This window comes from Drosophila kikkawai, chromosome 3L (genome assembly GCF_030179895.1).
Source record: "Drosophila kikkawai strain 14028-0561.14 chromosome 3L, DkikHiC1v2, whole genome shotgun sequence".
NCBI lineage: Eukaryota > Metazoa > Arthropoda > Insecta > Diptera > Drosophilidae > Drosophila > Drosophila kikkawai.
Window position 1 is genome coordinate 12,564,243 of NC_091730.1, and position 26,471 is coordinate 12,590,713.

Sequence of the window (26,471 nt, forward strand, 5' to 3'; positions counted from 1 at the left end):
TTTAAGTTATGTTTTTATTTATTTATAAATACTGAAAAACTTAGAGCAACTGAAATTTACATGTATCTTGGTTAACATAAAAATGCGCATTTTTTGGTCCTTACAAAAAAACTAAACGATATATAAACAAATTGAAAATTAAACACTGTTTAAAAGTTAACTAAATTTTAACTTAAGCGGAGGCACTAGAGAAAAAAACAAAAGTAAAATCCTAATTTAATTGTTGCTTTTTAAATCCAATTTTCAAATGCATTTCTGGGCGGCTTCTCTTCAAGAATTCTTAAACCCACAAAACAGCAGCAGCATCTTCGTTCGATAGAGTCGAAAATCGCTGATAGCGATTGGCATTGCGATAGGTTTTCGACGGCGATTGACTGGCCGTAATCTGCGCCTGAACCTGTACTTGAACTTGCGCTTGGGGCAGCCCCAAAACATTAAGCCCCGACTTTAGCGTGGAGTTGCGGCTGTCAGAGCACATGGAAAGGCGTCGCTGGGCATTGCCATTCATTAGAGTGGAGCTCAAGGGCAGACCAACGTCGTGGAAGGAGCTGATGGAACTAAAGCCACTCTCATCTTCCGTGCTGGAACCGCTCTGCTTATTGCTGGTCGTGGTTTTAATGTTGCTGATGGCTGTATTGCTGCTGGCAGTGGTTGTGGCGTTGCCGTTGCTCTGGGTCTCCTCATCCGTTTCCACCTTGGAGGAAGAGGATGCCGTCGAGGAGATGGTGGAATGCACGGAACTGTCGGTGGAACTGCGCAGCGATAGCCTTGAATCCCTCATATTGTTGGCTCGCAAAAAGATAAGCTCGGCATTGGATTTAGCAGCTGGCGAGGGGGCCTCCAGTGTGGCATTCATAATGCTGGTGGAGTTGTGCAATGGTGGCGTCAGCAGCGTCATCACCGAACTGGTTTTTCCCTTGCAGAGTCGATGATTTCCCGAAGGCAGCGAGGAGGAAATGGAGGAGGCCAACGAGTGACGCGGCTGGGTGAGATCCGGCTGCTGTTCCGAGGTGTTTAGGAGATTTCTGATGGTCCTGGCCAAGCGGAAGGCCTCTTGGTTGAGCTTCTCCTCCGCAGCCTCCGGTGAGGATAGGCGAGCCTTGCAACCGCCATTTGGTCCAGATTTCTTCGGTGAGCGACGCCTTTTTAGGGGAAAAAAGTATAATTTAATTAATAAACAAATTTAAAAGTGTAAATTTAAAGCTCTTCTCACCATGTAAAGTCCTTAAAGGCATTATAACTTCCAGCTGGCGCTATGGTCTCGTAATTGTGCTCTTCATTCATGGCGTGCATAGATTTGTTCAGCATCAGATTGGTGCTGCTACGGGCCCTTAGATACGAGGCGGATCCAGCACTGGAGGCATCATCATCTCGGGCATCACCCTGCAGCGAGGTATTGTTACCAACTCCATGGACATGATGCAGACTCTTGGACCGAGCAATTTGCTCGCCATTGCGATGGATTTGCTGAAGCTGTTGCTGCTGCTGGTAACGCTCAAAGAAACGGGCCACTTCCTCCATTACAGCGCGGTACATCTCGCAGTTTGTTTCGGTCTGGAATTTAAGGGTTATTTTTAGATTATTATTTGTAGAGTTTATAATTTGATTAAAAACTATGAAAGATGTTTGTTTAGGGTATGTTTTGGTATAGAGTTAGGGTTGGGTCTGGGCAGTATTGCATCTTGACTAAGTCTTTCAAAATTTGTTAGTTAGTTAGCTTTCAGATACCTTACTTTGAATACTTTTCTTGGGACCCCATATAACCTTTTTCTTCGTAGCTCCAAGAGGCATAAATATTACATTAATGTTTTCCCTATAACCCCAATGATTTTTCAATAAAAAAAAAGCCAGCTCATTGACTCTGCCACTTTTGTACCACTGTGCCTTAGCCAGGTGCCCGGTCATTGCTTTGACACTCTGAAAATGCATTTGAACCGATGACTTTAATTTATTATTTATGTTAATTGTATATGATTTTGCCTGAGCTGGCGGCAAACACACATTTGTGGAGCAGGCCCCCAGCCATCAGCATCATCAGCCTATAAAAACTTTCACTTGATTTGTTATCGCGCCTCTTTCTCCGCGCATTTCTCTGCCGCTTTGTGTGGTGCTGTGGGTCTCTATGCCATCACATCATCATCATCTCCATCTCCATCTCTATTTCCATCTTGGGTGAGCGGTACTGTCGCCTTTTGGTTAACTTCTGTTGGCCAAATTGTCTAATTATCAAATGCCATTCGAGCGCTTTGCCAAATTGGCAGAGACCTCAAATAGGCGTTAAGATTGCCATCACCTGGCACACGCCCACCCACCACCCGACGACAAAATGCCATTTGGCCATTTGAAAATTGGCCAGGCCAAAACGGGTGAGCGTATCTGGTGGGTTTTTTCTCTTTTTTTGGGGGGGCTTCACACGATGCCAAAATAGTTGTCTGGCTGATTATGTAAGCTAACGTTGGTGCCGTTGCAGTTGCAGCGTTTGGAAATTGTTGCTAATTTTTCATTGGACGTTTTCCGTTTACGGAGTTTTCCTACTGCGTGCTAGCAAGAGGTTTTCATTCGAATTACCGAATTGTGTTCGTGTGCCTGAGATTTATTTGAAAATTATGTGGTAATTATATGCCGGCACTGCCGACGCTGGCTGGCTGCTACTTGTGCAGTATTTGATTTCGATTCCATTTTGTTATGCCTTGTTTAATTTCATTAAAGTGTTTCAGCCATGCCTTGGCATTTTCCTCGCTCATCGAGCAATTGGAGCTGAGAGGATTTTGATTCGGATGAGGATTCCAGATTGGGCTTGGATCCGCTTGGCTGCCTTAGCTGAGTTGCTTCTCTGGCAAACGCATTTCCTGGCTATCAAGCGGGGAGTCTGTGGGTCCGGTTTAATGCAAGCATTTTCGCCCGGCTGACTTCCTTTCGCTGCATAAATTAAATTTCGTCTCCACCCATCGATTTAAGCTCAATCAATCAATCAATCAATCTGGTCGGCGGTCTACCCACGCCCGCATAGTTTTTACAGTTTATACAGTTTTTCCTTGGCCAGCAAAGTTTTCCGTACGGTTTTTCCTGCCTTCTAACCCAGTTTTTCCTTTCAAACAAGAGTATGGCGAATCAAGAAACGGACCAAACTGCAGAAAATATTTATACTTTTCTTATTATATTTCTGGTTGCTTTGTTTTCTTTTTGCGATTTTCCAAGGCAACGGAGACTGCGTCGGCGCCGTCCGGCTTGGCTTTCCAAGTCAACTTCATTGGGGCTCATTTAAAGCGCATTAAATCGAAATGAAAGCGTAAATATTTTCGCTCTTTCTGAGCATCCGTCGGCTGTACAGAGAATCGCTTTGAATTGAAAGTGTTGAGGGGAGAGAGATCTCAACATATCAAGCGCAAAATGCTGAAGGTCACACACCCCACCAACATCTTAGAGTTCAAAGTTGGTTGCGGTAAATTGGGAGCAGAGACGGCTTTAAACTGCTCTAGTTTTGTGTTGGGGGAAAATCTTGGGGCCATTAGGAACGACTTGGAAATTTGAGAGAAAATATTTAAAAAAACGAAAGGAAGCTTAAGCCGAAGTTTGTATACCCTTGCAGTTTGCAATTGGAGCATATCATGAAAAAATGCTTGAGTCGAAGGTTGAATTACTTAGTACTCTAATCCACCCACTTTCCTATTAGACTTAATATTGTATATATTATTTCTAATTTGATAAATTAAAAATATATAAAAATATCATGATAAAATGCTTCTGACTGAAATGATAATATCCTCAAAGGCGTATTAAAACATAAATATTTATTCATTATTTATTAAGAAAATTTGTGGGAAAAGTAAATCTTTAAAACATCATAACTTGGCCAAAATGACATTAATTTCAATTCGGCAAGCTGTTTTGAGTTAGTTTTTATAGCTTTAATAAATCTGCATACTAAAGCTAACATTTAAAAAATTAAAATTTTTTAGCAATTTTTGATAATTTTAATGATGTAACCCCTTATAAAATTTTCAAAAAATTAAAAAAAAAATTTTTTCTTCCCAAAATGGCTAGAAAGACTCCCCTATTGATGCTGATCAAGAATATATATGATTTATAGAGTCGGAAATCATTCCTTCCCTGCGTTTTCTTTTGACTAAAATTATAATACCCTGCAAGTCTATAATCAAGAAAAATAAAACAAATTTCCTTTACCTAGATCTCAATTTAATTTCAACCCTGATCACCCCTTTCCCAATCCTACTCCAAATAATGCGCAATAAAAATGTCTATAATTTGTAAATTCTTTGTCTGCCTCATCGATTTGATCTAAGTCACCGGCTGCTTGAAATTCCTCTTGTTCAAGAATTTTTCCTCAATGCCCAAGTCATTTTATTGATGCTCAACTTATTATTACACACCATATAGATGGCAATCGGAATTGTTTGAATCAATCTCGCGCTTCTCACTTTTACGGTGGAGCTTTAGCTCGCTGAAAGAAGAACCCGTCAGGTCCATTAGCAACCTTTGGTGAGGAAGTATAAAATTAATGCAGCTGTTGTTAAAGGAAATGGCCGAAAGACAATGAAAGAGCGCGATGACCAAAGACCAGAACAAAGTAATATATGTTGTGTGTGTGTATATAGAAGAGACGCCAAGTCTATAATTAAGCGTCAGAGAAGAATGCTGCCGCCTAATTGCGATGGGGCAAGACTTCCCCCATTTTGCCCTAACAGAGGAGGAACTATGTTGAAAGGAAATGGCTACGATGATGCACAGAAAATAACTAAGATTAGAGATTATAGTTTGATTTTTAGAATTAAAAAGAATTTAATTTTATAGATATTTATATTGATATTTTTATGAAGCTTAACTTTTAATAGTAATCATAAAGATATCTTGGATATTTATTCTTAAGTTTAAGATCTCTTTCTAAAGAGATCTTTGTCTTAGAGTTATATCTTTAAACTAAATATCCAGTCTTAAGGAAAGTCTAAATAATTCTAAAAATTCTGTAATTACCCCAACTTCTAAACTAATGGGTTCTTTTTTGCTGTGCACACAATACTCGACATAACAAGCGACCCTGTCTGGTTACGGAATCGTTCTCCACATCTCTTACATTTTCATTTCCATTCCGATTTGAGTAAATTAAGCGTGAGAACTATTTAAATAAAGAATGCTAGAGACAGGAAAACAGGTTGATCCAAGGAGGGCAGAAGTCGGTAGTCAAAGCAGATCGAGATTGGGATTGGAGTTGGGTGTGGGTTGGGGGTTGGGGGATGGTAAGCTGTTTATTTCTTGGTTTGTTAAGTTGACTTGGCACTTAACACAGTTTCCTCCAGCTGAGAACACAAAACCCCCAAGTCACGTTCGTGCCTTGAGTCTTTTGTTTTGCGGCGGACTTCTTGGTCTGCCTTTCCCCGACTTAGCTTGGCTCATTCACTCACCTGTTTCAATTGCCAATGCAATGTATCCACCTGATTCTGCAATATGACAGCCTCGACATTTAGTTGATGTTGTTGCTGCTGCTGCTGTTGCTGATGCTGATGTTGTTGCTGCAATTGTTGTGGCAAGTCATAGATGTGGCTGTGAATGTTGTTGTGGTGGTGATGGTGGTGGCTGGGTGCGGCCAAGATGCTGGCATCCTGCAAATGTTGTCACAAATAAATACATATATGGATAAGTTAAAGAAATGCATGTGAAAAATGCGCGTTAAATTAGTTGAGCTAAAACGAAAAATGCAATTTGAAAAATGTTGTCAAAGTGTTGCTGCTGGCCACCAACATTTTCATTCGCTTTTCATACGAAACTCGCTTATAAATAAAAAGCCAAGCCAAAAGCGGAAAGGCCCGAGTTAGTAGCCTTAACACTCCCAAGTTGTACAATTAATTAGAGAAAATTATTTATACAATGCCCCGCTCCCTTCTGCCTCTGTCTACTGCGATATATTTACTTTTTACACAGTTTTGGCTGTAAATTTCTGGTATACTTAACATTTTCCACATTTATTAAAAGGGGTGGGGAGGTGTAGAGAGGGGATAAAACATATATCTGGTCAAGCATAACCCGTTTGTCTTTGGCCAAACCATGTTTTCACATAACTTTGTTTTTATTTTTGCCTATTTTTTATGTTCACGGTTTACTTTTTCTTTTATAACATCATTTTTTCAAAGGCTTTGACCCACAACGAGCCAAGTTAAATGGGTAAAAAAATAAATTAAAAAAAAGTTAATTAAAAAAATATATATAAACGTAATACACAGACTCTTGGACTAACTTTTTGCTTGAAAAATTATTTAATAACTTCACCTATTTGCTGTTGAAATAAAATCAAGAAAGTAAATTAAAGAAAAACCGAAAAAGACAATTACACTTCAAGTTGCCACAGTTGAAGTTTGACCTCCATTATTTGGACCAAGTTATGATGCAATCTCATTTAGCCCACTTTCCACGCCCACGCCAAACGAAAAAATAGACAAATTACCGAAAGACAAAAATATGAATTTCATCAAATTTGATTGCAAATGTTTGCTTTTGCCGCAATGTAAATTATCATTTGCGGTTTTCCAATCTGCCACGCCCACAAAACCAGTCAATGCCGCCTCCTTGTTGGTGTTTTTTTATGTATCTCCTTTGCTGCTGCAGGGAAAACCAAAAATGTGGTCAGCTCAAAACTCAATTTGGCGCAATTTTACGCTTGTTAATTAATGCATTTGCTGCTATGTTTTTGCTATTTTGTTGCTGTTTCTTTTGGGATTTTGATTTATTGATTATAGACACACAGCCAGGGGGAGTTTGGGAGGGGAGTAAGTTGTAGTTTCGGTAGATGAAAAGGTTTCGTTGCTGCCCCACAGGCCAAAAAAGAGGAAATAAATAATTGTTTATAAACAAATTAAAACGAGAGCTATTTATTAACAAAAATAAAACGTACATATAATTAAGGCTGAGTTTAACATGGCGGATATAGAGCACTTTACATATTTTGATTATTTTTATGAAAATTACATTACATTTATCATTATTATTTACTTGTTAACAGGACAGCTTTCTTCGTGAGATATCTTTTATATTCCCAGACTCCTATTGAGCCCTTTTATGATCTGAGAATATTCCCACCTGCTTCCACCTGTCAGCAGAATTACTTATCAATTATTTTTAATGAATTTTCATCAAGTCTTGATGAAATTATTCTACAGATAGCACAACGAGTTCATTTCCATGGCAATCTAAACGGGACAGTAATTATATAAGGGCATATAATGCATATGGAAATCCAATTCTCAGGAAATCAACCCTCCCTCCCCTTCTAACGTTGCCCTTGCAAACATAATTGGATTCTTGTGAAGTGTAATCTACCCACATTCTCGACTCGAACTAATTTGCATGAGACGGAGTTCTAAGACCTAAGAATCTAATTAAAATGCGCGTTACAATTCACAGACCAGCAGGTGAGAGAAAAAGAGAACAAGAACCAGAGATAACGACCTCATTCCAGCTGAGACTTTGGCATCTGAAAACTTTTCTTCTTTGCTCTCGTTGGCAACAAACAAACGAAATGTCAATTGGCATTGCAATTGCAAGTTTCCAGTTAAGGAATGTTACCCCTTTACATGCATACCAACAAATCTAAATTCGAATGGGGAGGATGTTAAGCTTGGCAGGCAAAGAACTAGGCTAAAAATATAGAAAAACAGTGCAGGACACAAGTAAAGTTGTAGGGAAAATATGGTGATATTAGAGAGATTTGATTTATTTAAATAAAATTATTATGTTAATTATTTCTATGATTAAACATAATTCTTTTGCTACAGGAATTCTTAAAAAAGGTTCTAAAAGGTATTTATTATGGCTAAAAGTTTAGCAAAAACCATTAAAAATGCAAGAAATATTATCACATTTACCATGCTCATCATTCTTTTATAATCAAAGCCTTGCAAAGCAGTGAAGAAGTCATTTCCGACCCCAAAAATCATGTATATTCTTGATCAGCATCAACAGGCGAGTCAATTTAGCCATGTCGGAAAGAGAAAATTTTTTTTAATTTTTTTCAAAATTTGATAAGGGGTTACATCATTAAAATTTTCAAAATTTGACAAAAATTTTAATTTTTTAGAATTTTAAATTTAATATGCTGATTTGTTAACATAGAATTCATTCCTGAAACGCACTGTACTGTATATGCAGTGAGACGGGGTCACATCCAGCTCCCTTTGCCCCCGAGCTCATCAATGTGCTATTTATATGTAATGAAATAAAACCGCCGCAGCAAGCAGAAGAAATCTGCATTTCAAATCAGCAGCAGCAACAGCAACACACAGCAAACAACAGACAATTGCATGCTCCAGTAATCTCCAATTGGAGAGATGGAAGAGGGCGGAAAAAGGGGGCTGGCATAGCAACAAGTGTGCTAAAGGGTTTCCACATAACATACAGAGAGTAGAGGAGAGACAGAGAAGGTGGCCAATTCCCAGGCCTCTGTATGAAACTTGGCTCGTCTCCATTACCAACTGGATGTCGTTGTTATTTAAATTGTTTTTTTGCACTAGAACTGATGCAGCGGGCACTGCATGTGTGTGGGTGTGGCTAATAGAGAAAAAAGGGTCAAAAATAGAGCTGTTCATGCTCCGGTGGCGAGATCCCCACAATCTCACAAACAAATCTGACTCCATTCCATTCTAGTTTAGTCGTTTTTGAACTAAACAAATCTGCTAACAATGAAGCGGCCTTTTTAATTGTTGCAACAGGAAGTGGAAATAGGGGGGTTTAAAGGAAAAACAGCAGAATAATAATTATATTTTAAGTTTTAGTTATACAAATAAAGTTTGTTTGAAATTCTATATAATAAAATGCTATAACATATAATTATAGACAGACAGAATTATAATATTTATTTAATTATAAGCTATAAATATTTAAAAACACTTTGTATACCCGGTTTTAAAAGGGATCTTCGATGTTTTGCAACTTTTGGTGTTGCTCAAAAGGTTCTTAGCAACATTTGTTTCTATTTGGATGTTGCGCTATCTGTTTGTAGCAAAATTTTGTCTCTAATCTGCCTTTAGCACAGTTTAATTGAATTTTATTATAAATTTATTTAAATTGTACTTTGGCTAACGAGAATCTCACAGTTAGCTACACTTAACTATAGCTTTTCTACTACTTTAAATTACACTTAATAAATAATACTCAACCCCAATTAATCAAATAATCCATTTTACAATATTTAAAGAACTTTCCTTAATATTTACGGACTCTAGTTAATTCCTTTTCCAATCCTGTCCTTCTGTAAATCTCTCCCCTCTTCATTAACAAATGGTAAAAATTCCTTTTTAATTCAAATTGTCTCAAGATAAATTGATCAGAAAACTTTTCACAAACTTTCCCAAAGAGTTGCAAGAGCAACCAAGGATTTTCCAAAGCTGCTGGCAAGAAAAAATCATTCGCAAATTGCACAACCCAAACTAATTGCAAGACAAAAATAATGTTATTCATCCCACAAAAAAAAAATAACTCAACTCAGCTCTGACTAATTCGATTAAGGGCTTAAGATTTCTTGCATTATTCCTCCTTTTGGCCATGCTTGGCACACTTACGGCTTTAAAAGACAGCTTCCACCCCTTTTGTATAATTTTCAAGGCGTAAAACAAACACAAACAGAAAGTGCACAAGACCCGGGGGCGAGAGGCAATGAAAAATGCAAAAATGAAAAGAAAAATGAGCTTGAAAATATTATGCCATTATAATGAGATGGAGCTGTAGTAATGAGTGGGTGGCAACTGAAGGGAGGTGGTCTGCAAATTGCATAGATTTGCTCAGCAATTTGTGGCTGACTGACTGCAGCATGCCCCGAATGGAATTCAGGCTTTTGGATTTCGCTTCATCACAAAACGTCATCATCGCCGCACAGCACTGGATAATTGTCATTAAAGTAATGGTTAAAGATCTGCATTTGGCACGACTTTCTCACATGACAAAACCCAAACACACAAAACAATGACAAACTTGAATTCGCTTTGGCAATCCAAAAGATTCGCTGATTGCTGTTTATTATTACGATGGCTTTTGCCAAGGAATTTCTATGCACATTTCTGTCGCAGGTTTTTGTTTTCCGTTTTCATTTTCATTTTGTCATTTGCACGGAAATTGGGTTAATTTCAAAACAACATTATATCCGACTTCCTCGCTTTGCCACTCGAATATTTGAGCATTTGAATGTTGCGTGACGTGTGCCCTCAGCTGGAACAGCACCGATGTTGCCAATGATTGGCCTGAAGATGGAGACGACTTTGACGACGACAACGGGGATATCTGTCAACATGTTTGACCTTCATTAGGCCCAAGCTCCGCTGATTACCCGCCGTGTGTCAGTCCCAGTTCCCTGTCTTACACCTGGCAGAAATATGACTAAATTAGAACTTAAGCTCTAGTGACTTGGCTTGTAATTAAGATTTTTACTTATCTTTGCTTGCAAAATTGCTAAGAGTTAATAATATATTACCCTATTTCAAGGTACATTAACTTATGGTTTAAGAATGGTAGTTTTGGTAAAAATATTTAACTAAATTTATTCTGTAAAGCCACAACTTTTTCTACCAGTGCTCAGGTGTAGCCTCTTCCCGTTTTATAAAAATGTTTAAAAGTATTCCAACTATTCCCCGGCAACTGCATTGACAGTGAACCACAACCAACAATCAGCGACAGTCGACGACCGACAGACTTGGCTTTTGTTTACTCGTTGTGTAAGCCGATTTGGTTTAACCAATATTGCCGGCGGAAGCGGGGCGGTGCACTGGCGGCGGGCTTGGATGGTTAAATGTGTTTTAAATGGTCCCTGTAATGGGGCCCGAACTCAGCCCTTTGTTGCGTTTCCTCATTGTCTTTTTTAACCCCTTCACCCCACCCCCTTTCATTTGTGTGTGGGCGTTGGCCGACACGCCTCCTTTTGTGTATTGGCCACTCTTTACTTTACGCGTAATCTATTTCAATTTTCTGACCTTTCAATGTTTTGTTTTTCTTTTTTTTTTGGGGCCAGTCAGTGTCAATGTTTAAACAAAAACAAAATTTAATTAAATTTAAATTTTCGTTTGAAATTATTTTCAGTTGATTTATGTTTTAAATTGATTTATTGAACAAAAAGTATGTTAATTGGCTCATTAAATTGATATTTATATTGTATATGACTACGCTTGATTAATGGGAATATTTAAAATTGATTTATTGGAAAGTACTATGGCTTATTAAAAACGAAAATTGTTTAGCAGAAAAATTGTAAGTTACTACAGGTTAATTGAAAATGTCTTACTACTCAGTAATTTATTAATTTAAAATATTCTTGGGGTTAAATTAAATTATAAACCATTTTTTAAATAAATGTTTATCATATTTTTTGTTTAAATTTAGCTTAAAACCTGAAACATCACCGTTTATAATTAGTTATTTTATTAGTTATTTATTTAGATAATTTTTTCTTTAATGAACACATAATAAAGCAATACATTAACTTAAAATTAAACCCACAAAACTTTATCAACCTGTCAGATGCACACATTTCTTTTGTGAAGTTTGTCCCTCTGTCAATCTTTACTTCTGACTATCTGCCTGTTACTTGTGTCTGTCAATCTGTAGGATTCTCTCCAAACCTCATCCTCCCATGAACCTTTTTCATTAAATTCCGTAAGTTTGCTCGCAACTTTTCCCCACAATCTGTCCATATTTACCTTTTGCCAGAATCCCAACCTCTGGCTGTTTGTCTTTCCACCTGCTGGTGTCAATGTTAACTGAATAAACTTTAAGTTAAAGAGATATTCCAAAACAAAATTAAAGCGATAATTAAAGCGGTTATTGTGTACTTTTTGCTATTATAATTTGTTATATAACACACATTATATATATTTTATAAAATTATCTAACATTTTTGTATTGTAAATTATCTGTTTATGTTTATCTTGACTCTTTATTAGTTTCTTTCCACAACATTTTTTGTCAATAAATTTTTAATTGAATTTCGGACCGCTTTTGGCCTTAATTTTTGTACAGCTCTTGAGGTAATATTTTTTCTCCTATTCAAAGATTTTTTTTCAATTGGACCTGCGGCAGAAAGTTGCACTCGCCTTTGCAGAACTCAAGTGTGGCCGGCAGACACTTTTTTTTCTTAGCAAATTCGGTTCGCTCCCTAGGGCAAAAAACACTTGAGAAATGTTTTTCGAGAGTTTCTGTCAGAGTTTCTTTTGGGCTGAGAGAATGTTTCTTGCAAATCACGCAAATGGATTGATTACGCCCCTTCGCAATTCGATTAAACTCGCTGTCCGTGAGCAACTTTCCGTTCTAATGAACCCAAAAATAAAAAAGAAATATAGCCCCAGAGAACTCAATTGAATTAATTGAGAATTCTCGGTTCCCTCGTGAGTATTTTCGCATCCGAAAGATACTTTCAACTCGGCTCTGAAGCGGTTTCTTCACGCCTGAGATTTGACCGGATTCGAAATGGTTTCTGACGTCCAAGACGACGGCTTCGTCCGAATTGGGAACACGAAATTTAATTTTCCAACTTGATTGAGTGCGAAAACGCTTTTCCAGGCAAGTTTCGTTGCGACTCTTTTTCCACAAGGAGTTTTGGCTCTGCGTTCACCTCTCACCGTGGGCCGAAGACTTGATTTTTGTACCTTCCTTTTCATTTTTTTTTTTTGTAATATTATTCCATAAGCCATTGGCCTTCGGTGACCAGAAGCAGAGTGAGTGAGAAGGGAAAGGTGGCAGGGGCAGAACGGAAATGCAAAGCGACAGGCAAAGTGCGCAAAGAGCGGAACTGGAAAATTGTGTTTGCCTATTGACGGATGGTTTGGGCCAGGCCCGAACCCGAACAGAACAGTACTGAGGAGAACCAGTACTGAGGAGCCAACGAATGACTCTGTCTATCTACCTGTTTTTATCGGTAAAGAAAGGGAAGGGATGGGTAATTGCATTCTCTTCCTTATTTCCAGCTTGTCGACAAAATTGCCATAGCTTGGAGTTAACTAATAGAAAACTTGAATGTTTTCCGGATTTTAAATGAAGCTATTTTCATGGGGAGGAGTTGTAGATACTTGGATTACAAGAAGAAAATATTGAAATACAAGTACATGATTTATAAAGACAAACGAAAGGACATATTTTAGCCTTAAACTGATAAGGTTTGCTAAGTAATTAATAATAGATAATAATAAATACAGTTTTCAGTAGCGTAGCTATCTAATTTCAGAATAAACCAGTAAATCTATCAATAAGCAAGCTTAGAACTTAATAAATCGAATAGGAAATAGAAAAATAGAAATGTTAAGGTTAGCTAAGTAATACTTTAATAACAAAAACCATTTTCGAAATAAAATTATATACTTAATTCATAGGCAAGCTCAGAACCTAATAAATCTAATAGAAAACAGGTTTCGTATACACCTTCAAACCCCCAATTATTTCAGCAATTCCTACCCATTGTTACTGTTACATTTCGCTCCATTAGCGGTGTGCTTTATATATTAGGCTCCTTTACGGGATTTTCAGCTATACTTCGTCGTGTAGCTTTGTGTTCTCATCAATTTAATTCACTCAGCGCCGAGAATTCACAGTTAAACGCATTTGCACGACCGCTCCTTATGTTGTAGGCCCAAAGACCGACCCCGCATACCCCGATATATTGCCACCTTTTCTACTACCCATCCATGAGAGGCCACTCAGCTGGCACGTTCTTTTTAATTTTCTGATAACTACAAATAGGTTCGACACTCGTGCAGCAAATTTTACCGCTGCTTTTTGGTATAAAGAGGGGGGTTTTCGAGGGCTTTCATGGAATGTTTTGAGGGGAAGGGGAGTTTGAATCCCGGAGTCCGTACACCCTCTGCATACGTGATGAGCCCAAACGGAGGTGATGGTTCTGCGGCCAAGATTTCAGCACGATTTTTGTTGTCTTCGATTACGTTTTTCTTACGTTCTTTTACCGGCTGTAGGAATGATTTTATTTATGCCCCGCTTGTGGTTGCCTCATAATTCAGCCCGTGTGTGTGCGGTGCACCATGGTAACATCAATTTTGGGTTCTGGCTCAGGAGCTGCTGCTCCTTCCATTTCGTGCTCTTCTCAAATGCAATTTAATTGGGTTCACTTCGGTGGGTAAACTCTATACTCTACCCACTCTCATTCATTCTGTATTTCTCACTGTTTGCCGGTCTTAATGTCAAGGATTTCTCTATGCCGTTTCCTTTCCATGGCCAGTCCGCCAGCTTCAAGGCCACATGGATGGTGGGTGGATTGGCTGGTCGATGGCAGGTGAGACACTTTAGTGCCCCAGCACGCCTCAAGTGTCTGCGATTTAATTTTACGATATTTCTCTCCGCCTTTTCCTCACCTTTAAGCTGTTGTTGTTTTTTGTTGTTTTGCATAATTTCCAAACGAAACTTAAAGTTTCAGTTCACGTAGCCGAACGACCGCAGCGAACTTCAGCATTTTTACATTATTTATCAAGCACGCGATTCCATGTGAGCATCTCCGAACGATTCATTACGTATATATTTATTTTTATAGGGTTTTGCAAACATATTTTATTTTTGGCGGTATTTTTACTTACTTTTTTTTAGGTGTGCGGCTGGTTTTTAGTTTGTTAAAAGGTTCAATGAACTGAATACAAAAGTAAATCAAAGTTCATCGTGAGGTGAGAAAAGCCATTCGAAAAAGATAATTCAACGGAGTGGAACTTATGAAGTTTTGGGAGTTTTATATAATTGGACACTTGCGTTCTCAGATTATTAGGTAAGAAGCGGGGTTTTAATTGTTTAATAAATTTAAATTAAAATAAGATTACTTTGACTATTTTTATATAAATCTTTATTGTAGGGAATTTATAATTATTTTTAACTAAAATGTATTAAAGGGCATTATTGGTTATTTATAAGAGAAGCTACCTCATTCCGTCCTAAAAATTCATTCTGTCACATAAAATTCTCAAGTACGAATTCAGCGACAAACTGATACATTGATAAATGAGGATAGTTAATATGAAATCATTCAGATGATGATGTTTTCTTTTTTGCTAGAAACTGAAGCACAGGTTTACTACATAATCCTGCGGTTTCTTTTTGAACAAAATCTTTGTGTTTTTATTTTTATAATGACCACACCATCCAGTCAAAACGAAGCTAATTTATTTTTCTAAACTATGTTTAATGCTTATAAAGCCATTTATCTAAATATTTTGTTGTTATAATAACTACCAAAAACTAATTTAAATGAATACTTCCAATACACTCCCTAAACATCTAGCATCCAAGTCATGTGTGTGCCATTAAAACAATTTCCCATTAAGGAAAACCAAAGAAAACTTCAGCTCCTAATAGTTAACTCTCATGGAAATTGCTAAAAATCTAATTAAAATTCAGTAAAAAATCCAATCAACCCCAGAGATCACCTCAAGATCTAATACACTTGGGATCTCTCCGCAATTATAGATCAACTGCCAACTGCAACTGCGAGGAAACACACCTTGTATAAAAGCCCAACACTCCCTAAACTCCGCAGCTAAACGTTGATTGTCCAACCAAAAAAAAAAAAAAAGATATATAAACAAAATAGCTGAAGAAATCCAAGAAAATATTATGCATAAAAGTGCCGGCAAGAAAAGAGTAAAGCGAAAATTACATAATAATTCTTTTTTTATGTGTCTGTCCATTCATTTGCCTTTGCGGCGCTTGCAAAATATATTTTTAAAGTGTTTTTTTTTTTGTTTTGTATTTTTTTTTTTAAGTCAACTCCATTGGTCCGTCTCTGCCTAACGCTGTCTGGCCGTCTCTGTCGCTCGGCTTTTTTTATGCTTGAAAAATTGGGACAGCAATTTGCACGCTCTCGACGGCAGCAGCAACAAACAGCATTTGGAATATGTTTTTTTGATTCTAACGGAAGTCGGCGGCTGGCGGTGCTGCTTTTTGGCCATTTTTGAGGCTTGGGCGCCGCTGATGACCCATGCTAATTGGCTAATTGCGTTTAATTGCCTCTTTAACATATATTCTAGCTGGGAGCCGGGAATTCGTTTGTTAATTATAATATTTTTCAATTTACTTTTTAATGTGTCCGGGAGTGAGTCGGCCTATTAGCAGGCGGCGGTACCATGAGGAGAGTGTATTATGAAAATCTTAAAACTGAGTGTGAGTACAGGAAATGAAGTGTAGATGCGTTGTGGGATATTCTTAGAGAAAGAAATTTTATTCATTAAAAGGTGTATAAAAAGACTCACAGATACACATTCTAGAATATATTTAAGCATCTTCTATATATTTAAAAATATATTTTGAATTAAATGTAAGTATTTAACGAAATTCTAACCAAAATCCCAGATATATCTTCTAAATTTATTAGCTGAAAATGCACAATCATATTTATTTTATAAAAATTAAAGCCTTTAGGCCACTAAAATCTTTAATACCACAATTTAAAAACCATTTCAACTCAATAAAACCACAGTTAATGACATTCTATAAATTTCTTTTAAATTTATAACCTGAACTAGAACTTTAAATGGACGCAGAGAAAGTCTGGCCATAAACAGAGACTATGGCTGCTTGCAGCTCAATTCATGAGATACTTTGCAGCCAGAGCTGGGGAAAAGATACAAATACAGATATACTGATACAGAAGCCACCGGAGCACTAGTAGCAATTAAAATATTGTGCATGGCAAACTGTGAACCAAACGAGAAGCACAACACAACAGCAACAGAAACAGCAACAGCAGCAACGGCTGAGGCAGCTGATTTATGAGCCACCCCAAAGGACGTCTGAAGGGCAGAGGGATGCAAAACTAAATTTAAAGAGCTTTTCCGCTTGCCTTTTCTCCCCACAGGTCTCACTCTATCTTCCGCCTGCCTGCGAACTGCGAACTGTAAGCTGCAAATGCGTGTAATTTATGTCGCAGCCGAAAAAAGATAAATTCCAACCCAAAGTGGGGAAATAGAGCTATAAATGTAGCTGGCGAAATGTGATACGGAATGATTAATTTGATAGGCCCTAGAGCAAAAAAAAACAACCAGCAGCAGCAGCATTAGCAGCCTCCGCAGCTGAGCTCTGTTTTGCTTATTAGTTTGCGTATCTCATGGATACCCGGTTTCTGGTTGCTACTGCTTTTTCTGTTGCAGTTACTGGTGTTGCTGCTGCTGCTCGGACTAGTGCAACACGTTGCATGTCAATGGCCATAATTAAGCATGCGAAAACGAAGCAAATGAAAACAATGCGGGCAAACACACCACAAACCCCTCATACACCGTCTCTACTCTTCTTTTGCAGAGAGAAAAATTGGGGGGTTTTGTTAACAAATAAAAGAGTTTTAATTTGATAAACCGGGCCAAGTCCAACCCCTTCAAAACGTGGTCTTTCGAACTGGATTCTTTTTTAACCAACATTACTTCCTCAGTGTGTAGAATCTTTAAAATAATTATAATATAAATCCCTTGAGCATTATCTATCTGGACAATCCAGATTACTTTCTTCTTTTAGTGCACCAAGTTTCCATCTCTTTTTCTCGCTTTTCCTCACCTCCCCCCTGCCACTTTTCCGTGCATTTTGGTGGCAGCTCTGTTGGCCATTTTCATTAATGGTCTGACTGCTGCTGCTGCATTGTGGGGCGCAGTTGCCACCCCCTTTTTTTGGCCCACTCGCCATTGTCTTGCTGCTTGCATTGTTTTGGCTGCATTTTGATTTTGTTTTGAGCCACAGCATCCACAGATATGCCTCCGCTTTTCTCCCGACACCCCGGGGGCTATCATTATTTCAATGTTCATTGCTCGCTCTCTGTTGCTCCTACTGGCTTGCATTCTGTTGTTGTGTTTATCCAGCACCAAGAAACCTCGAGTCGAGATCTCTTTCCTCTGTCACTGGGGGCACCAACGCCCACCCAGTTGAATCCGCCCTATTATTGCCCCATGACCTTTATAAGCTGCACTGTTGACCTTATTTGTTGTAGCTTTTCGTTGGGCCTGGCTTTAAGTGAAGCTGAAAACTGAGGAACTTAAGCCCCGGAAATTAGTTTCGAGTATTTGCCAAATACTTATGGGGTCCATAATATACATTTAAATATTTCCACTTGACAGGGTTTCCCTTCTTCCTTTTAAAGCTAATTTTTCACACGCTGTCTCAGCCCAGAACTCAACCCTTTTCATTCAAACAAAATTTTAAACATTTTCCCACCAAAATCTTTCTTCGCCTGACCCCTTTTCTACCTATCTTTATTTTACTTATTTTACTCTTCCCATGTTTTCTTTTCAGCTTGTTTAAAATGCGTTTTAATCTAAACGTTGTTAATTTAGTTGTTACGCTTCAGTCGAAGCCAAACAAAAAATACAAAATCTAGATAACAAGTAAATCATTTTTTATAAAGAAAAGTTATATGAGCGAAAAAGAAAAGAAAGAGAAGAGTTTCTCCAAAAAGAAATGGAAAATGCACTGTGGCGGGGAAAAGGGGGAATTCCCGCTTTGATTGCGTCTTGGACTTGACATGTGTAGGGAACATGTAATGGGAGAATACAGCAACGGGAGACAAAGAGCTACAAGAAGAAGCGGCAAGGCAATTGTTGCTGTTGTCGAGGCTAGAATTTATTATTTCCGCCAGCTTTAAAACTCCCCTTTTGCTGTTTTCGAAAAAAAAAAGTTGACAAGCCGCGAGGGATGCGGAAAGGTAAAAGGGGCGCCGGCAGGGGGACATTCAACAGGTACGCATGCGCAACGATCTACGTCACGCTGAACAGTATGACTTCCAGAAGATGAACTGGAGAAAACTATTAATAAAATGTAGATAATACAACTAACAAAAAAGCTTAGATAATAACATAAAGGTATACAAATTTATGGAATTTTAAAGATTATTTATGTATTCAAAACAAATAATATAGTTAATTCTGTTTTTGCTATATTGTTTTCCCTTAGAAAATCTAACTTGAGAATTTTAAGAAGTCATTTTAATGTAAATTTCTTTGTTAACATTGAAGTAATATAAATAATTTTATTTCAAGGTTTTTTTCTTTAAAATTTCTTAAGTTTAATAATAATTGAAATCTAACTAGTGATTTGTTATTTAAAAAATAAATGTATATAAATAAATTTTAGGGAACTTTGTAAATGATAAATAAATGGAAAAATTAGGTAGTTTTTAAGAAAATATAAGTCAAAAAAGGTTGCTTAAATTGCAATAATTAGAAAATCTAATTCCAGATTTTATTCCTATAGAATCTCCACTGTACTTGCTGGATCGCTGAGGGTGGCCGCTGAAGGGGAACGCGGACAAACGCAGCGAAACGCGTTCACTGCGGCTCTCAACTCTGTATATAGTATACTTTTTTTTCGTGGATGTTTTACTTTAATTTCGGTTTACCTTGTTGTTGCTATTTGCCATTGTTATTGTTGCTGTAGTTTTGTTATCGGCGCAATTCCGCCTTTTGAAATTTGCTGCTCTGCTGAGCGTTTTTGTTGTTATTGTTTTACACTTGATGAACTCGCTGGAAAAGCCACCGCTAAAAGCAAAAACAAAAAAAAAAATGCACAAACGCAGACAATGCGAGAAAGAGCCAGAGAGAACCTGTCTCTCCGTCTCATATTATATAGTATATACTATATGTAGTCATGGTCTAGGAGATTCACGCTAACACACATTGTTTATTAACCAGTCTGCCTACTATTTTTGGCCAAAAGTCCAATTGTAGGTTCTTAAAGTTTACTCACTAATTCGGAAAGTGGTATCATTAAAGGTTACTGCATTTGGTCATAGAAGATTAATTAATTATTGTTATAAATCATGATCCTTGTAATACATTTAAGCTTTAATTTGGGTTAAAGTCTTATTAACCTTATTAAATTTAATCGTTGGTAAAATTCCATTTAATAAAAAATCTATTTGCATTACCTTTTCATTTTCTTTCCAACGAAATAAACACACAGAATACGAAAAATTCTTCTCAAAAAAATGTTAAACAAATAAATTTAATGAGTTTGTTTACGCTGAGCTGGAAAGCAAAAAAAATTATGGAAAAATTCATATATTAAGAGTGCGAAAATAAATCTGAATGCTACTGTGAATATTTTATGTGCGCCGCTGATTAATTGAGTTAATAAAGAATCAAATGAACTTGTTTTTGTAGGGGGAAATGGGTTCCTTTAAATTTCAATTTGTGGTTGTGGTGGCCTTAAATAGCTTGCCCTACTCTTAGATTTTTCAGACAATTTTATGGCTACTTAGGCACTTGAATCGGCCTCTTTTTATATATGTATGAAGTAATTTTTCAATGGCCAAACGCTAATTGTACTTTATTTTATATGCACTTCACTTTGGCGGTCTGTCTGTTGGTTTTTCTCCTTGCTTTCGAGCCATTTAAATTATTGCCTAAACGCAAATAAAAGTTGTCCAAAAAAAAGAGTGGAAAACCAGTAAAACTATTTCAATGTGTCAAACCAAAAGCGCTGAAAGGAGAGGGAAAAAGCGGCAAGATGACCAAATATTATGGCCAAATAGTTTCCGGCTTGGGAAAATGCCTAATGAGACTGCTGCGATGAAAGACGATTTCACGATCAGGCCAAAATGCAAAATGCCCAGCCACCAGTTCACTCTGTCAGTCACTCAATCAGTCAATCACTCAGTCAGTCAGCCGGTCAATCAATCTCGCATTTGCTGAGGCTTGCCAAATGGAAATACTTGGCTAAGTAGAGCTGGCTGGCCATAGAGCTGGGTCCAGGCCAAATTGGAATGCCAATCCCGACACGAAGCTCCTTTTAAAATATTTCTCAAATTGTCTTGACAGTTGCAATTGTTACGGTTATTCAATCAAAACACAAAAAAATGAAGAAAAAAAGAAGCTGAAACAGAAACTAAAAGAAAAGAAATTGTTATGATTTCTTCAGCATCTATGGCTCTTCACTCTTTATGCATTTCATTCATTGCACTTAGCCCGGGTGTATGAATAAAACATTCAAGCCAAGTTAACCCATTTCTGCATTTATCTTCGGTTCTCTCTCTCTCCGCTAGCATTATTTTCTTTTTCGGTCTTTTTTCCATGCAATTTTCGCACGAGTTGGCCGGGCTATAAATAAATATCACACTTGTCGAAAAAATTCTCTCTCTGTCTTCTCTCCCACGATTTATGTGGGAGCCATCCTGGGGATATCGGGGTGGCATGCTGGGGGTGCCCAGTGGGGCAATCAACTCCCCGATGCGTTGTATGTGTGGCCAGCGCCAAATGCACAAAATCAACAGACACATTTATATTCTTCCTTCTGCGCTCGGTCACCCTTTTTTTAATGGCGGTCCATCAGTCTCTGCAGAAAGTTACCTGGTGTAACTTTTTTTTGCTGCACTTTTTTGGGGGAAAGAAATCGCTTAAAGCTAAAGGGTAACGATTTTTCTTACAACAGATTGGTGGCTTTAGTTTGAGATCCTTTTTTTTAAGAGTTTCCACTTATTCTTTGTTATCTTAACGTTTTTCTGGCTTTTTTATTTGTAATTTGAAGTAATAGTTGTCTTTTCTTTAAAATATATTTTTTTAATATTTTAAAAATTTAACTAGAAGCAGACTTTAACATATTTAAGGCAGTGCTTCTTAGAAAGTACTTAAAATTGTTTAAATTAGAGAATCCTTTTTGTTATTAATATTTTCAATTTAATTTTCTAATTTTCAATTCAACAGATTTTAAATTCCAAATAATGTCTTCGAATTCTAGAAGAAAACATGGGCTTAGTTTTTTTTTTTTTAGAAATTTGTTACAAAGAGTATTAAAATTCTGCTTAACCACGTTAATTTTTCTTTCATGCTTCAGTATTTCTTTATATTTTTTTCGCTTTTTTATTCGCTTTCCGCGTAATGCAACCTGGGGCAAAGTGGCGTCTGCACTTCTGCAAAGCACCCTTGCCACTTGGGCCCCCCGTTTTTGCCCTACATTGTGGCGTTGACGATTGACGAGCAGATGGAATGAAATTGTGGCCCAATGGCCGAGAGCACTCTTGCCATATCCCCCGGTATCCATACCCCAAGATGCTAGCGGCAACGATGATGCGGTGATGAGGCCTGGGATTTCCAACGAAGTGCTATACGAAATTTTTGTGTTTCTTTTTTACATTTTTCAGCTCGGGGAAATGGCTAAAGCTAAAGATTTATATGGGTATCATTTTAAATGGGAACATACGATTGAAAATTTGCATTAAAGTAAGGAGTTTATGGGGAGCCAATGAACTTTCTAACAAATGTATTTCGGTGGGAATTTTTCAAAAGAAGATCAACATTACTTATTTGGTTATGAGGACAGATCAACTTTTTTAGTCTCTGTATATATGTTTGTATCTTTACCTGTCCATTTATTTTCCGCTTCGCCTCAATTTTAACTTGGTGATTTGATACACGATCCCTTATTACGCTTTGAAATTACCTTCAATTACCCTAAACGTCAATTAGCCAATGACAAAAAAAAAAAAACCCTTGTAATACTCCCTACTCTGGTCATGGTCTTATAACTGGCATAATGAAGACATTTCAGCGATATGACAATCTTTTGGGCTTAACGCACCAAACGACAAGAGATGATGATTATAACATTTGAAGTGGGAGCAGCCCAGAAATCAAGGTTAAGATACACACATATTGTAGGTACTTCAATATATAAAACTGAGCCAATGCAGATTTAAATATAGCTTAAAATCGAACCAGATTATTAGAAATTAGGAGAAAATCTATTATTAAAATATATCTCAGAACCGTTAAGTCATGTTTTATGGGGTATTCATAGCAAGTATGTATTTCATTTCATTTTTAATGGATTCTGAAGTAAAATAAACTGTAAATTTCTTTTTGTGCCTCTTCATACTTTAACTTATTTTCGATAGGTTAATGGCAGATGGATTGGATAATACATAGGCCCGCTAAGGTCAACGTAATTTGACTTCTATTCACGCCTGCCAGCCTTCGCTGCTGCCATTGTTGTTGGCCACAAGCGAAGTGGCTAGCTGTCAACACTACGACGACGACGACGACTTCCACTAAAACTTCGAATGCGGTTTGGTGTTTTTACTTAGCCGCTGCTGCTCCTCCGACCATCCAATCGAAAGTGAAAACCCGATGCAATGAACTCTGCTGGAGGGAGGAGGATGGAACTGCTGCGACTCCTACACCACAGGCTGCTGCACGTTGCAATGGGGAAAGCAGCAGCAGCTGCTGCGTTAGAAAAATTCAAATTATGCGACAACGGAGCCAGAGCCAGAGCCAAAGCCATTCAAGTGTGTCCAACAACAGACAACAATATCAAGTGACAATCATAAGGAAAGAGAGGAGAAAAAAAAAATTAAATATAAAATAATAATAATAAGCTGCTGCTGTCGCCGGTTTTGCCTGCTACTTTTTCTCATTACGTTTTATAGGCAGCTATTAAAGCCGCAAAATCTTGGCGACATTTCGTAATGAGGCATCTGGAAAATCGGAGGGGGGGGCTTCGGCCATATCCAATTGCCAGGTTTGCATGCCCAAGACAAAAGGCCATAAACTTGTTGATTGTCTGTTGCCATGGCAGGCAATGCCAAAACGAAAATCGGATGTAGCTCCCACCCCTCCTTTCAATCACAATCACGGTCCCAGACCCAGACCCAGTCCCATTCCCAGTCCAATCATTAAATCACGCCTGACCTTTGCACGCAGTTGCTTTCCGAACGCCCTAATGAATGCTTTAGGCCCAAAAACATAAACACACGAGTAACGAAAGCAAAGCGTACAATAATTCTATGGCTAATTACAGTTTAGGCCAAGTTGGGCCGCTCGGCAGACCTTGCTAGCAGTTTTCTTTAAACAGGCAAAAACGAAAAAAAAAAGTTTTGCTTTCCGATGTTTACGGTTGAGTTTTCAACGAACCGCTGCTGCTGGGCTATTGGGCCATTATGGCATATTTGTTTGAGAACGAATGGATGGAGGAAATATTGTGATTGGCGGGCCACTCGATAAGGTCAAAGGTGTGCAGGGTGATGATTGTTGATGGCAGAGACCTTCAAGCCAAAGGAAGTGAAACTTGCAAGGTGCGAAAATGTGATCTTGGGAGTACATAGTAGAGGAAATGTAAAGAACACTGAGTTATGTAAGCAAAGATCGATAGCAAGTTCAAAATATAATGCAGAAATACAAAACAGATGAGCAAAATGTACAACTTAAAATGTATTTTGTACATTAAGTATCCAGTTTATAAATCCAAGTTCTTCAAATTCACAAATATAAATTGTTAAAATATTAATGATTGTGGAATAAATAATAGAAAATTTATTAAAATCATATGGCGATATAAAATGTTAATTTTATGCCAAATAGCTTTTTTTCATATTTCAAAGTACTATTAATTTTGACACCAAAGTAAGCATCGTGCAACTTTCAATTCCACTTGATGCCCAGCACTGAACTCATTGAAACACTTAATAAATATTACATATCTCCCCCCCTTCCTTCAAGGCAACCCCTCCCCACGATCGCTCCTTATCAATGCCAAGTGAAGTTTGCTCTCCAATCCCCAACCCACACACACGACCAACAACAAATTCGAACATTTTTCGCACATAAATCACATTGACCTTAAAAAAAAAAAGCGTATCGAAACAAAAACGTTGTCATAACATGGCCAAAACCAAAACAGAAACCAAAGGAGGCACAAAGTGTCTCCAGGAGGAGAAGGGGGCCACAAAAGGAGGACGAGAGGATAAGAGGACACGAAGCAGGGAGGCGGACAGAGGCTGTCAAGGCTACGTGACAAACAACAAGGTGACATAAATATCCAGTTGCTCCAAAAAGGAAACTAAACTTTTTTTCCTTTTTAGCCAAGGCAACATAACAAAGTCCCCCCCAGAAGGGGAAGGGGCCAGCAAAAGGGGGCAGACGGAGACACGTTCCAAGCAATGAAAGCATAAAAGTGATACAGGCAAACCTCGGAATTTAGAAACATTTTGAAAAGCCTATAGTGACTATTAAACTCCCTCTCTTATGTTAGATAAAAATTTATATTTAGCCAGAAGGTTTTTTAATATCTAAAAAAACTTTTCAGTGGTAAGAATTCGAGAACAAATTACGACCAAAGTTTTTTTTTAATTGTTAAAAACAACTAATTTAATATCCCCTTTCTGTTTTAACCCAGAATATTTGTTTAATTTAAAGAGTGATCACTGTACTAACCTGCACATGCTGCTGCTGCGTCTGCGGCTGCTGATGTGGCGGCTGCATTGGCCAGACGAGATTGAGATTCCTCGCTGACTTCGGCGGCTGTGGGGGGTGTGGGGAGAGCAGCTGATTAGCCGGTGTTGCTCCTGTTGTTGCTGCATCAAAGTGTATCAAATTGGCGGTGTGACGCCGCGCGGGAAGAGCAGGAGGCGGCGTGGCGCAGGGAGACTCCTCCAGATCGCTGTCTCCCTCTAGCGAGTGTGAGAGCGAGAGCGATTGCGAGTTCTGCAACTGTTGTTGTTGGTGGTTTTGTTGCTGCTGTGGTTTGACCTCGTTTGTGTGCGTTTTCTTGGGCAATGTCAAGGAATTGCCGCTGTTCCCATTCCCATTCGCATTGTTGTTGTTGTTTAGCGAAAGCGAACGCGCAAAAGAACTTTTGAAATAGCGACACGGCATCTGGAAATCAAAGTCGAGATCCGCCAACTGCTGCATGTTTGCCTTTTGCATAATTACAATCTCTCAAAAACGTGGTATTTACTTAAACTTTTTGTTTATTTTCTATTACGCGTTTTATTTAGTACTTTGTCTTGTTTTAAATTGGCATTGTTGATGTTTTTCTGTTGCCTTTGCCCTTTTCCTTTTTCCTTTTTGATTATTGCATTTTTTCACGCACTCACATCCGCAAACGCACTAACACGCACTTGGCGCACACACACAAACGCACAAATATCAATTCGTTTTTGACACTTGAGCGAATTTTTTCTATAAATGGAAACTTCAAACTAAATAGAAATCAATTGCAATTTCAGCCGGATTCAATAAAGCCCGCGCAACACCAACAAAAATGTGCAAAGATCTTTCGTAGTACCTATCTCCAAGTACTTCTTATAGCTTCCAAAGATTGTTCAGCATTAACACACAGTTATTGTTTATTTAATATTATATTCATTTGCGCGTCACATTCTTTGTTTAATATTTTATTATCATTATCTATTTCAAACGCTTTTTCCAACTGTCCGCGGGTTGTTGCGCGTCTGCTTCGTTCGAGTGTTTTTGTTGTTTTCAGTGAAGTCATTTCGGAGCTAAATAAGCTAGATTTACCAAAGAAAACAGCTAAAAAAGCCGAATTGCAAGGGAAAAAGCTAAAAAAACAGCTGATTTTTTGACAAAAACTTTGACAACAACCAGTGTTGCCATTGGAAACAATAATAAGGTGGCAAACTGGCAAAAATCTATTTTTGATCAGTGCTGCAGTTATTTATTTATTTTATTTATCTGTAATAAACTAAAAATACGTAGTTTTTATTTGAAAAGCTTTTTTTTTTATAT

At 37.8% G+C, this 26,471-nt stretch overlaps 1 protein-coding gene across 2 annotated transcripts; it reads right to left on the reverse strand.

Annotated features, from left to right (window-relative positions):
* Positions 1-26,192, reverse strand: LOC108070589 (serine-rich adhesin for platelets). 2 transcript variants are annotated; one of them, XM_017161148.3, is made up of 4 exons: positions 25,158-26,192; positions 5,421-5,618; positions 1,214-1,554; positions 1-1,142 (listed from the first exon to the last, which is right to left on the reverse strand). In XM_017161148.3, exons 1-4 carry the CDS (start codon positions 25,647-25,649, stop codon positions 281-283), a joined length of 1,893 nt encoding a protein of 630 aa, XP_017016637.1. In that variant the 5' UTR covers positions 25,650-26,192; the 3' UTR covers positions 1-280. The 2 variants fall into 2 exon arrangements, with proteins under 2 accessions (XP_017016637.1, XP_070142085.1); XM_070285984.1 differs by lacking the exon at positions 5,421-5,618.
* Between the last annotated feature and the right edge of the window lie 279 nt (positions 26,193-26,471).